This window comes from Lutjanus erythropterus, chromosome 12 (assembly GCF_056507025.1).
Source record: "Lutjanus erythropterus isolate fLutEry1 chromosome 12, fLutEry1.hap2, whole genome shotgun sequence".
Classification (NCBI taxonomy): domain Eukaryota; kingdom Metazoa; phylum Chordata; class Actinopteri; order Lutjaniformes; family Lutjanidae; genus Lutjanus; species Lutjanus erythropterus.
Genome location: NC_139328.1, coordinates 8,325,282 through 8,342,673, shown reverse-complemented (window position 1 = coordinate 8,342,673; position 17,392 = coordinate 8,325,282). Strand labels below are relative to the sequence as shown.

At 42.5% G+C, this 17,392-nt stretch overlaps 1 protein-coding gene across 1 annotated transcript in view; it reads right to left on the bottom strand.

The window, feature by feature from the left end:
- Nucleotides 1-17,392, bottom strand: part of LOC146317548 (neurocan core protein-like) — a 59,584-nt gene that overhangs the window by 18,297 nt on the left and 23,895 nt on the right. The window contains exons 4-12 of the mRNA XM_084731875.1: nucleotides 15,769-15,951; nucleotides 15,007-15,181; nucleotides 13,348-13,475; nucleotides 11,933-12,217; nucleotides 11,143-11,286; nucleotides 10,942-11,031; nucleotides 10,700-10,857; nucleotides 9,747-9,906; nucleotides 4,499-5,536 (exon numbers count right to left, since the gene is read on the bottom strand). Coding sequence (XP_084588001.1) covers nucleotides 4,499-5,536; nucleotides 9,747-9,906; nucleotides 10,700-10,857; nucleotides 10,942-11,031; nucleotides 11,143-11,286; nucleotides 11,933-12,217; nucleotides 13,348-13,475; nucleotides 15,007-15,181; nucleotides 15,769-15,951 — 2,361 coding nt within the window. The remainder of the gene's footprint in view (nucleotides 1-4,498; nucleotides 5,537-9,746; nucleotides 9,907-10,699; nucleotides 10,858-10,941; nucleotides 11,032-11,142; nucleotides 11,287-11,932; nucleotides 12,218-13,347; nucleotides 13,476-15,006; nucleotides 15,182-15,768; nucleotides 15,952-17,392) is intronic.

The window sequence follows — 17,392 nt, the reverse complement described above, 5'->3', positions numbered from 1 at the left end:
TCCCTCACCCCTGGCCGGACTCTGAACAAATATAAAATCGATGTGTGACTCAGAAAAAAAAAACAAAAAAAACATGGCACCCCAATTTTCCATCATTGCAGCTGAGCCAAAACCAGCGGTTACAACACACGCATATCCATTTCACACTCTGTCTCTTTTCAAAGGGATCAGAAGCCAGAGAGCTTCAACCTCGCCATCCACTCACAGCCACAGTTGTCATGGTTACCATATGGAAAGCGAGGCCTTGGCTCACTCCACGGAGCGTAGTGGGCAGCGTGAGAACTTCAGACATTATCCATCCTCAACAGAAATGAGCAGACCTCCCGCCGAGCGCCTCGGCCCTGCTATTCACCCCCTAAATGTGTGCGTGTGTGTGGTCTCCTTCCACAATTACACATTTCCATATCAATTGACACACTACCACGTGTTTCTCCCCTGAGCCGCTCATTATAGCAACTTAAGGTCTTTGAAAACCACCACTCGTTCATCCTGGCCGCAAAAGCTCGGCTGTGGGAGTCTTTGTTCTGCCAGCTCTCTCTGACACCGAGGACTGCTTAGGAGGGGGTGGTGTGTGAGCTTGACAGTGTGCGCGCGGAGGTTTGTGTGTTTGTGTTTACACGGCACGATGAACGAAAATCAATACCTTGGCTATGATTAGCCTTGAGGCTGATCCTGTCCAATAACTAACCAGAAGCAGACATCTCAAGCTCGCATCCTCTGAATGATCATCGTCATGGCAGCTGCTGCGTTGGGAAAAATAATGTTCAGGGACAAAGAGGGAAAAAAAAAAGGTTGAGGGTTTTCAATCACAAGGACTCCTACAGTACAGAGGGAGATTTCTCAATAGCATCAGCTCTATAGATTTATGTAAAGTTTTGCGAGCGAATCCTCACCTCACGGTTTGAATTCTGCTGAAGTCAGGTGCTAAAACCAGCCATGCATTTCATTTAATGTACATCAGTCCAGGCCGAAGTGCACTCGCCCCCCCCGCATCAGTCAAGGTCACGGCACGCCTTGACAAACATCAACTGTTATGACAAGCAGATTTACTACTGTGTGTGTGAGTGTGAGACGTGTGCGCGCGTGTGTGTGAAAGATAAACCTAGCTCGATTGGCCGTTCATTAAAGCGAGTGGTGCAGAAAAATCAATAGTCTGTAGAAGGGGCTGACAGAGGGGACTGTCCCTCGCCATGCGCAGCGGCTGACACCGCCGGCACAAACAACAACAACAACAAGCTGGCAACAGCAAAATCCAGCTAATAAGTTTAGAGAGATAGGAGAGTGAGGGGATAACGCTTTGCAGCGGCAGTGCTGGGATGCCTCAAAGTATTAATCCACACATCACGCAGAGCCTCTGCTTCGAGTAATCACAGCCGCAGACACAGTGGAAATATGGTTTACTTTGGAAATATGATTTTTGGATAAGAGCTTTCGACCTCACAGCTGGCGTTGGCATTTCTGTGAAGGCAGGAAGGCACAAAGAGGGAAAGTGAAGAAAAAGAAGAAACTGGCCACAATTTAAATGTTACCAAAAGATGGTGTGATAAAAATCTTGGCCTGGTTGCACAAAAAACTCAGGCTAAGGTTGCCTTGACATTTTATCTAAGGATACCTTAGGAAAAAAACAACTGCACCATATGGATTTCCACAGGATGTCGTAAAGGAAAACCCTTAGATCTGTCAGTGCACATGGTTGCCCTTACTTGAGTATTTCCTTATACGTTTATATTTAAGCAACTCATTACAGTCTCATTACAGTAAACTAATTTGTGGAGCAAAAGACAACGACTGAATATATGATGATTGAAGAGGAGCTAAAAGGCACCCCTTTCTGTAAACTCACTTTCATCTCTTTTCTTGCAGTTATATTTCTTCAGAATTTATCCACGGTTCGTTTCACAGCAGATTTCCTCATATTTATTTTGTCAGTTTCATCCTGCCACATTATTGTAATGGGTTGCTGGGTTAAATTAAATTTGGATTATGTGCTTCCACTTTCCATATTCTTTAAGGAGAACAGCAGTCTCATCTTCCATTTCTTTTTTATTGTCTTTGTTGTCCATTTTGGGAAAGCTAGTTAGCACAGACCAACTAAATTTGTTAACTGAGCAAGCTGACAACTGAAAATGACACAATAGTCAATGGCGAGAGGCACTGAGCGCTTTTACACAAAACTAGACTAAACTACAACAAACCTACTGCAAACTGCGACTTTCTCGACTTATAAAATGATCATTTAATTTGACAAAAATCAAATGAGTAATTCATAAAGCAATTCAAACAAGTAAAAAAAAATAGTTGTCTCTCGCCATTGAGCACTGTACACAGTTTTCAATGTAAGAAGGGGGGGGGGCGACTTTGCCTCTCTATGATGCTGTCTAGGAAAATTAAAGGATGATGTGAGTGAAATGTAACCATGGCAACTGAGGTGCACATGTGCTGTGTTATGACAATAACTGCTGTGAAACCTACTTAGGCAAGGAGACAACGTAAAAGCCTTTATGCAACTCTAAGTGAACCCCGTAGCTTAGGGCAATATTTTGCTTAAAGACAAACTGAAACCTAAGGTGGTTTTTGTAAATCTGTTTAAAAAGATCAGACGATAGAAAGAATGCTGATGGCATTGTGTGTTTGTGCACTGAGTGACTGCGTGTTTGAGAACAATGTGCCGTTCTGCTGAAGGTCCTTGAATCCAACCAGAGGTTTCACTTTTTTTTTTCTCTTCTCTCTCATTGATTGAACTGACTGATGAAGTGCTCCATGATCCAGTCAGGAGAGAAAATACTGACCACCGCCATGAAACCAAACCACAAGGGACTGCAGTGGAGCAGAGAGTGTGTGCACGAGAGAGAGAGACAGATAGACGGTAGCTGAGAGTCATTATTCTGGCCGAATCTCCTGTGAGTGCGTCTTCTGTTTGTGTAGCAAAGATATCGGTGTGTTTGTGTGTTTATGGCCTTCTGCCTGCATGACTCCAGGGTGTCAGTCAATCAATCAACCCTCATACTGTACACCAGCAGCCCAGATGGTTGCCCTCGGCTTCTTGTCGATACAGTTTACAGCTGTTTTCCATCCGCAGACTCCTCACAGCCCGAGCAGGCAGCTCAGCCATGCCTGCCGCAGGCATCAGCCGCTTTCAAAGGGAGCAAAATAAATCACCATAGAAATGTGTGATAGTGTGATGCCCGTGGGGCTTTCAAACGCTCGGTGATAGGATGTTTCCAGGATGAGCTCTCATTATCAAGCAAAAAATAAGTAGTAAACCAGGTGGCCAGCAGCTTCACTGAGATATACCACGCTGCAGACTTAATCAACAGATTGTGTACGGTGGCGGGGATGTGGTCTATGCCTCTGGTGGGAATAAAAGGTACGCAGCCCAGGGGAATACACACCAGATTTTTTTTTTGAATAAGTATGCCACTGGCGAGGTCAGGGAAGGAAATGAAAAGGCAATCTTAAAGGATGTTTATTTTTGTCAGTCTTCATTTCTATCGGGCGTGATAACAGTGTGCTTACCAAAGTAATTCCTGAAACATGCAGGTACATTATCACAACTAAGCAAGAAACACAAAACATCAGTTACTCTGCACAGTTTCAAGATACATATTAATTAGTGGGCTTCAAAGGTGCTGATGGAAATTTTGTTGCACATGGGAGATGCATTCAGTCTCGCTTACCCAAACCATGAATTTTTTTTCCCCTAAATGTACCCAAGAAGAGCTTTCTAGCAGAAAGCTCTAAAAGCTAACATCTCCCAACAGCAATTTGTTACCTTCAGATGGATCCAAGATAGCTGTTTCTCTGTGCTAAGCTAAACAGCTACTGGGTCTAGCTAAAGATTTATTGGGCAGACATGACAGTGGTATCGATCTTCTCATCTGACTCTTGGCAAGAAAACCAATAAACATATTTCCCAAAATGTCAAACCTCTCCTTTGACAAGCACAACATTTATCTCTTCTATACTTCACACCGAGCCAACAGTTTAGACTGAATACTGTATCTGGACAGCTGTGTTTGGAGGTGACACTGAAAGTTAGGTAGAAATGTCAGTAATAATCCCTAATATGTATGCACAGCTACAGTGAGTACAATCAGTCAAAGTTGTACCAGAAAGTTGGTCTGTAAACTGTGACAATGTTTGCAAATGAGAATTAACAGATAAGTTTGGCTAACCCTGGGGGTTTGTTTAAAACCTGTCTGATCATCTGACTGCTCATGTTTCCTGCCTCACCGGACTTCTTTTCAGAGATGCTGCTGCGTTCAAAGACCCCAGCAATTAAATACAATCTTACTACTCCCAATAGAAATGGTGGTTCAGCTACAAAAATAAGACCCGAGTTTTAATAAATCAGAATTATCTTCTGAGGATATCAAATTAAAATGGTGCTTTCTGTGGATTAATATCAAATCAGATATCAGATACATGGAAGCAGTCATCAAATAAAGTTAAGCAAGAGGATGACAAAACATCTGGAAACAGACAAATTAATGCTAACCTGTTGGGTTGAGAGTGATGGTACTGATGTTGACTCCTCCTCTGCTCTCCTCCTCTACGTTGCCAGGTAACAGGGCCCCCGAGCCCACAGCGTGAGACCAGGCAGGCTCCTCCTCATCTGGGGGTCCCGACAGTAATGGAGTGTAATCCTGAGAGCTGTTCAGAACCGCTTTCTCCACTGGGACCCAGTTAAGCGACGACAGGGGGTTAGTGGAGCTGTCCTGGTTGTCTGGGCCTGCTGATCGAACAGTTTGAGCTGATGGCGAGGGCGAGAGGGACGGGGTTTGGGAATTGGGTGGAGGGGAGGAAGTGGCTGGGGATGGGGAGGGAGACTGGGACTCTGATGGGGTTGGTTGAGAAGAGGGTGGAGACGGGGACATGGTTGCAGTGACGGACGGCGATGGCGTTGAGGAGAGGGACTGGACAGGATCTGTTGAGATTGATGGCGATGGGGTTTCTACTGGTGCAGTGGACGGGGATTCAGCCGTGGTCATCACTGTAAGCTCAGCGGTGGTCGTGGTAGCCGTGGTCGTGGTGGACTTCCTGTGACCCCTCTCCCTAGATCTTTCTCTGGATCTTTCTCTTGGTTTACTCGTTCCAACCGGCCGACGTGAAACTTGTATCTCCCCTTTTGCTTCTGCACCGGTGATTTCTCCGCTTCCCTCGTCTTCTCCTTTCCCCTTGTCCTCTCCTCTCCCTTTGTCCTCTCCTCTGCTCCTGTCCTCCCCTCTGTTCTTCTTCCCCCTTCCTCTGCCTCCTCGACCACCGGCTCTAGAGGTCACCGTTTCATCCTTCTTGTCACCCGGCTGGGTTGTGGTCTCTGTTTCGACGCGGACCCAAGTCCCCCCGCTGGATGAGGTGGTTTCAGGTGCAGAACTGGAGGCGGTGTAATTTTCCAAGCTCTTGGTGCTCTCTGTACTCATGGAGCTACTGGAGGCGGCCAAAGTAGATGCCAGACGAGTGGGTGAGTCTTCACTGGCTGGTGTTGAGTTTTCCCTCTTGGGACCGCTGAACCATGAACCTCCCCAAGAAAACAAACCTGCGGAAGGCACAAAACAAAGAAGGAGAAAAGAAAGAGGGGAGTCAGGAGCACAATTATTGCAGACAGAGAGAGAAAAGAGCAAAAGACAAAGCCAAGAGTGATGAACAAAGTAAAAATCATCTTATGGATTCTCTCTGCTTTGCCAAGGGAAGCAAAACAAACACTTCTAAGCTGTCTGAGCCATCCGTCAGCTGTTTTTCTCTATCACTGTACCAGCACCGACTACACTTCAATATTATCAACGGCAGCAAGAAAACCTCCGAGGACACTCAAGAAACACATTTAAAGAAAAGTGCTGAACATTTCCCTCCACAGTATGTTTAACATTATTGTACCAGAGAGAATTATAACCAGAGAACAGTGTATGTATGGGAGGGATAAACTAATGAAAGCTATTTTATTACAGAAGCAGAGAAAGTGGATTGTTTGCCAATTAGCAGAAGTCTAACATTCAGCACCGCGAACATGTCATATCACAGTTACCATAATTACCGGTTTCTGAATTGCAAATGCCCTTCATGTCAACATGCAAGTCGCAATTATAACTAATAGACTGTTATTTCTTCTGAAAGCTTACATATATTTGAACTGACACTGAAAAGGCAAACAAATAATGGAAACCTCATGTCAACAGGTAAACACCGACAGGCGTTCTGCACTGGAATGAAGAGAACATACTCGCTGCAGTCAGTCAGTGAAGTGCGCATTTCAGCTTAGCATATCGCCTTAAGCTCTGATGTCATATCATGGTCATTTTATGATTTATTACAGTAAATATATTGCATACATCTCATTTAACGATGTGATATGCTCTAATGTGTCCAAAACAAAATTTCAAAATGCATGACCCTATATGGCAAAAAGAGGCAAACTGCAATCTGAAGCTCACTGACAGTTTTATCTCATTTTCACATCGTCTTCCTACCATATAACCATTTTTGTGTTTCTGTCTTTAAGGGGAGAAAGAAGATCAACAGTATATGCTACATAAAATAGCATACATCATCTGAAAGCTGGAAACCTGAAGATTAATTTGAGATGTGGCTCAGCACGCTGTGTCACATTTTTCTATTCATAAAACTGTTATAAACATTATGTTGTGTTTAGGCGCCTATTGAGTGTAGAAAGTATGATGGAAGTATATGATGGCCACTCCGATGCTTAATTAAGCTGTTGCAGCAATTTTAGGATTGACAGCATTTGTAAAACATATTTGTTAAAAAATTTGACCATTCCCGACCACTCGAGAAATGATCAAAAATAAATTAGAAACTGAGCAGTACAGTACTGAGCCGAACAGCAATGCCAGCCGAGGATGTGGGCGTCATATCAGAGTTGAAGAGGTTTTAAAACAGCCACGATTTACTAAAACAAACAAACAAATGAAAATCTGGGTGAAGGTCTAGAAGCTCTCTGGACACACACGTAGATACAAAAACGCACGCACACACATATAACACACATAACACAGTCAGGCCAAACAGAATGAAACCACCGCAGCCTCACATATTGCCTCAGAATTGAATCAACAACCCTGTAACACAGTTTCAACAAACACCGAACGGAGATGCCTGCCATTTGGAAACCACTTTTATCCGCGGCCAGTACATAAAGACCTGCAAACCTGCCCGACCCCCGAGACATGGGAAAGAGGGATACAGGCCGATGAGTTGGATTTAAGTCTTTATCCATCATCTGCGTGTGTCCATGTTTGAACAAAATCTGATGTTTTCAACCCACGATACCCGCGCCTCACAGGACAGTAACCTCAACCGTGCTCTAAACCACACACTGTGATCTTAATCAGAAAGGTTTTTAAATGTTTGAATTTAACCAAACACATCGAAACGGAGGCCGTGATAAGAATTCGTGGCATTGCTTCAGATTCTTCCCCAATTCACGGTGCAAGAAGCAATTCTGGAGAAAGATTGTGTCTCATTCTCAGGTTGTCAAATATGCATTGGCAAACCGAAGCCATGGCATTTGACAACCTGGGAATGAGACTCGACATTCAGCTATCTTTCTCCAGAATCACTTGTCACAGAGATGCTGGTAACTGATGCCAAAGAGATGCTTTGTGCAGATACTGCCTGTGGTTTTGGCTTTAGGTCAGCTGAGCTTTGGATGTCGAAACTGAGAAGATGTGCTGCATTCACAGGGTGTTTCTAACTTCCATATCGTGGTGTATTTCTGAGTGACAGGATATGCAAGCGGGACGTAACATCGGAAGGAATTTGATTTGAATGTTCAAAAGTGGACGTGTCTTGAATCTTACCTCTGTGCCGTTAAAAGCTGATGATTGATTGATGGGACGATGTCATAATATAACTGGTTGAAAATTATTTATTCAAGTCTATATAAGCACACATCATATTTTGCTTAACAGGAAGAAAACATGACTACGGAACTCATTACCCCATCTTCTCCCAAACTTCTACAACAGATTTGTTGCTCAGTAATTAGTCGGACATTGGACAGCGGTTTCAGTCGGCGTTCTCCTTCTTCGCTATCTGCATCTTGCCACTTTCAAAATCCCTCTCGCAACAACAACGACCTCCGTGCGAGCAACCAACGCACTGGAAATGGGAAATTACCCTGACGTGCAAATGTAAACAAGCTAGCAGCTGTTACCTTTTCTTTTGTGTGGATTTAGACATTTTAATGCCAGGGCCCCCCCCCCCCCAACACTATTTTCCAGCATCCCTGCATCCCAGGCTTAGAGTCGCCCAAGATGATTTAGATTGAGTTAAAGAAATACACATAAGGCAGAGCATTTGTCCCCTTATAGAAGAATGATAATGTGTGCAGCACTGTGGAAAAAGGTCTGGCTATGTGAGTCTACTCTGAAATGCCTATACGAACAGTATAGGCTTAAACTTAGAAGAGGTACCCGTTAGTTAGTTACTGAAAATTACATTTTTAACCTCGTTATATTGTATATCAGGAGCAAAATAAGCAGTAAAACCATGTCTGAGCATTTCTTGCTTTGACACTGCAGTGAGAAAGGGCAATCTCAAAAAAAATGGATCAATAATCTAAGGAGTCAATCCCGTTAATCGAGGTGGTGGCGCTATATACATCATTAGTGGCGATGCCCAGCCCACAGGAGAAGCCAGATGTAGCTAGTTACTGGGATTAGCAAGCAAAACAGCAGCCAGGTGCAGCTACTTAGAGGTAGGAGTGGGGTGTGGAGAGGGCAGGGAATATTTGCATATTCATGAAGCTATATGCAAGCCATTTTAGCGAGGTATTTGAACTTACGTTACAAAAAAAAACCCCGTCAGACACAATTTATTACTTCTCGCAGAGCCTTTCGCATTGTTTAAAACATGACTGGAGGCGGACTGTAAAAAAAATCCCCACAGTATAAATTATTTTTCCCACACTGTCACCCCTTTATTGCTTAACTTCAAATCTTTAGCTGTTAGCATAAATAATTACGCTGTTAAATGAAAAAAAAAAAAATCCATGTTACACCAAATTAAATTCTCAAACTGCCAAGCGGAGAAGCTGATTATATTTCTGTTTTTAATTATCAAGTAATTATTCTAATATTTCACATTTTAATTTAATTTTAATTTTATCTCCATATAGTCCATGTGGGTCGAAGTTAACAGAGGCATCATTTTTCAAACTAGTTGAGCGCTGAATGTCTGTGTGAGGGAGATCATTGTGTGCAGCTGGAGCTTGTCAGCTGTCACAGCTGGTGTCAATCACAGCTCGTTAGTGGCCCTACAGGAGAGCCAGCCTGAGCTGCACAGAAAAGGTCAGTGTGGCCTCACTTTGTATCCAGACTTTAAGACAGATTTTTGCTGCTCCTGCAGGAAAAAAAAACAACAAAAAAAAACAACTGATTCTGGACACGCTCTCCTCGCTGCATGCCAGGGCTCCAAGGCCTCTGCTCTCTCTGTCTTATCCCTTATTAATTCTGTGTTTCTCTAATGAATCTCATATCAGGGGCTTGTTTGTACTGTAATTAATGTACCATCCTGTTTTGTTGCCCAACTGATGTTTGCCCAACATCACAGACCTGAGCCAATTAGTGTCTCAATAGAAATATGTTCAGAATACCCAACATGCTCATAAACATACACTGCCATCAAGCCTTCTGGTTGCTTTTTCACAGTTTTTCCTCTGTTATTCCCCTTTGTATTCACACATAACTACTACCGTGACGGGCCATCAGGAACAGTCTAAATCCACTCACCTGGCGATGACGTCCTGGATGAATTTGACCCCTCATCTGTCTTTTTCGTCACCGTCTCCTCTCCCCCCGTTGGTCCACTTGGTGCTTGGGTGCCTTCCTCATCTGTCCCTGCCAGGTAGCTCCAAGGCTTCCAAATGGACTTGACAATCTTTGAGATCACCTAAAATAGAAAAACAAGTGGGTGGACAGAATAAAAAGGGTTGAAGGGCTAGTTTGGATTAGTGCAAGTGGTACTTATCAATAGTCAGTGTATCAGCTGCAGTACATGCTGGCTGACATATCCCCAGTTTAAAGAAGCAATAAAAGTTAATAATAACAACTTAAAAAGTCCACCTAAAAAGATCTATCAATGTAAGTATTTTTAGAACATTTTCACCACTTTATCTTGTCCTCAGACATTCTTTTCAAATGGGAAATTGTGATTAAATAAGTCAGATACTGGGGTCTCCAAACCAACTGAGCTCCACAGGCGAAATCAGTAATTTTATCTCATAGAACCCAGGACCTGCTGGTCTACTGCTGCCTTGGCCTGTAACGTTGTTTGTGTTATTGTGTGACCTTGGTGTTTCAAAAGGTTAATTTGGATTCACTGAAGTCTCATTATAACCTAAAAGAACAGGTTGAGGCAGTGATAGATCAGCAACTTGTAAAATAACTATGTTTGGTTGGTTTGGTTTGGCTTATGTAACAGCAGTTTCCCATCAGAAAAGTAAAGTGGTGAAAATATTCCAAATACAGCATACACTTTAACTGTTACTGATTTTTTTCAGGTTGGCCTTTTCAAGTGGCTAAATTGTCGTTTTCTATCTGACCCTGCTCACAGCAGTACCTTGCTTCCATGCTGCTTCTCCAAACCAGCATCTACCGTAGTTAATACACTGACAAGTACCTCATGCAGCCCCACATCAAATAAACCAAACTGTTTCAAAATTAAAGCTGCGACCCGGACCAACCTTCTTATCAGCAGGAGTGGGGTGGACTGGCGGTCGGAGAAACTCCTCTGAATCGGGGCCAGGCTCCAGCGGCTCTCCCCAGTCTAGGATGCTCTGTCCTGGGATTAGCTGGAGGGTCACAAATGACTCAGAAGACTCTGAGGACCAGGGGTCTGAGGCTGAGGACACAATCAGTTGGATTGTTATCGAAGATCCACATTAGTCTTTCGTGATCAATACAGATAATTGGAAAGCAGCCTTACAGGGGTCGGTGCTGTGAAGGGAGGCCTCCTCCTCAAGGTCGACCAATCCCGTCCAGTTCGAAGGTGAGAGATCACTGCCGTCAGAGGCCCCTGCAAGGGTGTGTTGATAAAATGTTGTTTTACCGATTGGACGGTTGATTATGTGATTAACCAGCTGGTTCATGCTGCTACCGATCTACTAATAATAAACAAATGTAAAACCTCTGGTAGTGGCTGTTTGCTGTGTAGACGAGTCGGGAGTAATTGTCCCTGCGGAGTCAGCATCACTTGAGCCTGTGAGGTAGCTCCAGGGCTTCCACAGGGAGGTGTAGATCTGAGAGATGGAGCCCGTATCCTTCGCTTTACCTAGGAAACAAGTTGAGGAGATTTGCCGTTCACATGAAGGATTTTCTCGAGTCTGTCTCAAGCCTTCGCTGTGATTTGATTTAGCAGGAATTAGCCGATATATCAGTCAACAGAGAGAACAAAAGCTGAGCATCTTGATATTTCACTTCAACACATCCTGCCCTCTCCTTCTCTCTCTCTCTCTCTCCCACTCCTTCTGTCAATCCAGCAGTTTTACAGATACGTGGCGCTCGGATAAACAACATGGATCAGAAATCAGTGTTGCCATAGCTACAACAGTGCCAATGACATTTATTGTGATTGTTACTACATTAATAGCACTCGACGCTTCCACGGCAACATCAGCACTTCTGTTAGGAATGAGATGACAGTAATATCAAGATGTGTTTATCAGTTTTTGTAGTCATATGATTATAAATTATGTACTGTTAATATTGTTCATATTTTTTATTGATCAGATTATTTTAGATTTATTGTTTATTTTGTTTCCCATTGTTTATATTGTCCATTATATTTGCTCTTATTTATTATTTGTATTTTTTATAGTTTAAGCTCCTTTATATTTTGCTATCTTATCTAACTCCTTTTTTCATAAAAAAATGTAAATGTAAATGCAGCCTGCAGCTTTCCTCTGATGGTTCAGTACCTCTGTAGCAGTAAGCATCGTAAAGCGCTGTGGTGTTGTCAGCAGTGCTGTTGGGTGTGACGGTGCGGACTCCCGGCTGGCTCCCTCCACAGTCCGGGCGAGGCCAAGTCACCGGGTAGCGAACGCTGCCATCAGACAACCAGCCCGGGGCGCAGCTGTCCAGGCCGGCCTTCCAGGCCAGATACAGCTGCCCCACTGTGGCGAGCTGCCCCCCGAGGGACACGCAGCGGTCTGAGGCCGAGGACAGAGACAGCCGGCCTGGGACCGAGGAGTGAAACACCTCACCTGGAGCAGAGAGACATGAGACAGGAACTTGTCAAGAAGCAGATGATGCTTGTTGGATTTCTAGCAGAGAGACACCTGCTTAATATTGGATGTGAAGGCTTTGAAATAACACATAATATTGTCTCAGTGCAATGGCATTTAAAGGTGAAATCTCAAAGATTTTTATTAAAATAAATGTCTGTTAACCACCATCTATCTGTACATATGTTTACACAGACAATATTTCTTCAACCTGATTGAAATCAATCTGATTAGAAATTCCAACTTAACTGTTTACATGGATGCTGAATAAAGTTGTCCAGAGCCCCAAAGCATTCATCTGAATATTACTATTTTGAGATGTGCAAACTGGATCCAAACACTGTGAAGCATTTAATCTGATGGAAGTACCACAGAAGAAGAAGAAGTGGTTCTGGTTTGCCAGGTGCCAGTAAACAAAGAAGAAGAAGTGTTTCCATCTGCTAGTTTTCAAGATGGATCCACATTATATCCTGGGAACAATATTAGCGTCTTTAAATCTTTTAAGGTTTCTAACAGGAAAGTTGTATCTGCTACTGACAGGTTCTGATTTGCTATCAGCATGTTTCTGTCCCTACGGGAAATTTGTCTGCGACCTGTCATCCGGATCAGATCGGCCAGTGTTTACACAAGGCATTTTGATTAATATTCTGTTATTCTGGTCATTATTCTGGTTATTTGTGGAATATTAGGGGCCATGTACTGCAGCTAGTGAATGAGGTAACACAATAGTGATTGAAGATGAAAGTATTATAACATTTATGTATTAGCAGCATTACAAACTGGGTGTCTATGGTGACCACAGCCTCTAAGTGGCATTCAGTTCGCTGCACTTTTTAAAGAATGTTACTCAAACAGGTGCAATTGGTCTAAGTGTTAGGTTACTGTTTACAGCCACAGATTAATGCACATTTGTTGCAATAGCAAGTTTTTCTGTCCTTTCACTGGACTTACTAAAAGTTAGACAAGCTTTAAAAGTAAGAAAAGAATATCGCCTGACTTGTCCTTTCATGTCGTAACAGAATATGATGCAAACAGAACAGTAACAGCCGAAAGCTGACAGGTTTTGATGTTTTGCGTGCGTGTGTGTGTTTGTGTGTGTGTGTTTGTACCATCCAGTTCTTTTGCAAAACAGTAGACATCAAACAGCTCTTTTGGGTCTCTCTTCCCATAATTCCTCACTCCAGCAGAGTACTCCTTGTGTCCATAGCAACCAAGCTCTGGCAACTGGACAGAATAGCTGTGGAGACAACCATGTGGGAGTCATCAATAGGAATTAACCTCTTTTTTTTTACAAATCAGAGCAAATAAGTAGCAATGTCTGGTCTGTCTGTGTACATAATCTCAGCTCACACATCCCAGTGTTTATTTTCATTCAGTCTTTAAATGTCAGTTAAGAATAAATTCTTATTTGTGTTCTCTTTTAAAGGGCGACGGATTAGAATAAATTAAAATGCAATTAACGGCAAAGAAACAACAGCGGTAATAAAAATAACATGAATCTGAAGTAGATGAGGTGACAAAACAGAAGAACTGAATATTAATTGAGACAGCAGATGATCCAAGAAGAGTGGGAACGAGCAGTGCAGAAAACAAAGCGAATGTCTTCATATTAGAGAATTAACAGGCATATTAAAAAATATAGCAGTGTTCAAAACAGAGCTGAAACAAGAAGTTAATGAATTGATCAGCCGATTAGTTTCCTTTGCCATTGCTTTGGGGGTTAATGACAACTTTGCTGTCATTAACAGTCACACGCTGCTCACACACACAAAGCGGAGCAGAACAACGTTAAAAATAACATTACTTGTGTCGACAACAACTCGTAACGCGACTCCAAGACAGACCATGTCCCACAAATGTCTGAGCATCTGTGTTTTTTTGAAATGCACCCAACCTGAAACTGGCGAACGTGTTGAGGACGCTAGAAACCGCACGCCACTTTGTTCTCATCCCACTAATAATGAGTCACTCAGTCAGGGCCTTTGAAAGGGTGAACACTGGGGTTTGCTTTGACTGAAGTCTTTTTTAAAGTTGTTTTTGGGGGTATAGAATTTGCATCTATATAGGGAATTAACAATTAATTCATAACTTTTGTGTAGTTGTAAACTGCAGTCATAATGTATGGTTGTCATATGATCCCATGATACACCTGGACTTTCCTTAAGTTACGTGTATTCATTGCACTGCTGTAACGTCTGTAATGACTCGTCTCAGTAATTAGCCTGTTTTAAAACTTGCCTTGTGACACTTCAGAGTGTTATTTTGCTTTATTTTAATTAATTGATTTAAAACCTCTGGCTCATCAACCAAAACGGTCATTTTTTCTAAGTGACATGGTGAGAAATATTCTATTCCACTTTCCTTTTTGAGGGTTAGATGAGAAGTTTAATACGAGAGTCATGTTTTAGAGTGGTATTATATGCTTACTCACTTTCTTGCTAACTGCATGGAAGTGAATAAGCATATTTCCCAGAATGTTGAACTATTCCCTGAAGCAATAAAGCCACATGTTCCAGCCTTCCAAATGAGAAAATTACTCTTTGTCTGCTATATTAGCAAATCATGTTGACAGGGTTCATATGAAAACCTGAACTCTAATCAGTGTAATCACTAACTGGTTAATTAAGAAAATAATCTGCAGATTGGTTGATAATGAATATAATTGTTTGTTGCAGCCCTGCTTCAAAACACAGCAGGGCTCACCGCAACTAGCAAGCGACACTACGAGGGTGTGACAAGCAGAAGGAAGTCACTGAACGTCTCCTCACCGGACAGTCTGATCATCCAACCAGCCGGCTGCACAGCTGGCGAAGCCATCATAGTACGCCGCCCACAGCTGGGCCGGCGTGGCCATCTGAGCTGAGTTTTCCTGGCAGGCCCGCTGGGCGTCCGCAAATGAGAGGGCGTAGCGGGTGCTGGGAGTCTGGTAGTGAAACACCACACCTACAAGGGTAAACACAGGAGCAGAGACGCACCAACACAGCCAAGTTTAAAATCAATAAATCGACGGAATGAAATCGATAAACATGTTATTGTGGCCACAAACAGATCAATCTAACAGTACGTGAGTTTCAGCTGAAATTTCACAGTTGAGCAGACAGAAAAATTGTCATTGGTATTCAGTCCAAACACTTTAATTAAAAGAATTACACAATTACTCAAGTGGAAAAGTAGATAACACAAACAGCACAAACACAGAGAGCAGTAGGCTACATTAATTAAGTCAGTCATTATGATATTGATATGGTGAATCAATGTTATTAATGTTTAATTAAATAAAAAAGCTGAAAAGGGGCTGGCAGTGCTCCTGTTTTAAAGCCATTATCTATCTGAAATTAGCACAACAAGCCCGGAATGCAATAAAAACACGGAAATCAATTAAGTTGGAAGAGGAATTTTAAAGGCTTTTGTGCGACTGCTGCTCAGTCTGTCAGCAGCGTTTCTGCTCACTTTCAATGTTTCCTTTATAGGGAGATGTGGCACTAAACTTTTCTCACAGTGAAATCTCCGTCCGTGGCTGCTGAACTTACCGGAGACCACCAGGGGCACAGTGTCTCTCTCATAGTCGTTACCCATGACAACCTGACAGTGGTAAGTGCCTGAGTCGTTGGTGCGGAGACTGGAGATCTCCATGGTAGCATTCAGAGGATTGGCAGCGTATCCTGGCAGCATGACGCGGCCGCTGAAAGCCTTATTCACCTTGATTACATCACCTTTGGCACAGAGAGAGAGGTTTCTTCATTAAAAGTGTCTATTGGCATCCTGATTTTAGACAGACGATTATTACCACAGAGTTTTAAAGGCCCAGAAAGCATATAGTCTCAATCAGCCTCATATTATTAATGATTACGTCCTACATAAACACACAATTATCTGCCAGAGTTAGAACAGTTTTGAAGATTGAAGACACCAATGAAGATTTTAGTGCTTTTGTTTTTGACTTTACTGAATGGTTGGATGTGGGTGGGGCTCAGTTGGAACAATGTGATGTCACATGCTTCCATGGACCAATCGGGGTTTAGCTACGCTTGCATCAAAATCTGAAAGTTATTGGTTGTTTGCTTCTTCTTAAAAGGCCAATAACCATCAAATGTTATCAAACTATACCCCAAAAGACCTGACAAAGCAAATTAGCTCATTAAAATTTTAGTAAAATGCCTAATAAATAATATAATAGTTTTTAAACATTTGATTTAGTCAAAAAAAATTTATCTTACAGTGGAAAAAATAGAGGAACTTCAAAGTATGGGGGAGTCACTGGGGTTACATCCACTCAAAACACATCTAAAACTTTCTTTTTACAGACTAACAAAAGAAGAAATAGAAGAGAAGCAAATGGATTCCTGCAACTCACAGAAACAACTTGAATCCAGGGACTGAAATGTGGATTTGCAGTTGCCATTCCCCCTCCTAAGTCCCGCTCCTTTGGAAACATTGGTCCATTTCTCCTTTAGCTAGCCAGCTAGCTGGTATTTTCCTCTGGAGCAAAATGCTATCTCACTAGCAAGCTAATCCACATCAATTGTTAGCTATTTACATCTGATAGTTAATGTTACCAAATGTTAACTAACTTATGATGTGACAGCAACATCTGTCAACTATCTTCAAAATGGCTAACATATAATTATAGGAAACAGAAAAGGAGAGAATTGACAGAAGTTCGGCCAGGTACCAGGCTTGTTCAGAGCACGGAACAAAAATCGTTGGGACTTAGGAAGGGTCAATTAAATATTTGCCATTAATATTCCATGTCACTGAGTTATAAGGGTCACTGTTGAGTCCAACTGCCTTTAATTTAAGCAGATAATCAGTTGTGTTGCTCCCAGTTGCACAGTTTCCTCTGTTTGCCAGTGGATGTTTTGCCACTCAGTCTGAGTGAGGGTGCATGTTCCAGTGGGAACAGTGTTGTCAGTGCATGCTCTCTATTGAGAACCAAGTTTTCAGGAACATTAAAACTTTTGTTTGAGTGGTTCAGTTTAAAATAATAAACTGCACACCAGGTCCAATAAATCCAGCTGCACATGGCTTGGACTTTGCTTTATGTTCACCATCTGGTGTTGAGCAGGTCGTCTACAGTTGGTTTCTGGAGCTCTTTTGCTGGAACAGCTGCCTGTTGCATCTAAAACCGAGGCTGATGAGAGCGGTGAGACGAAA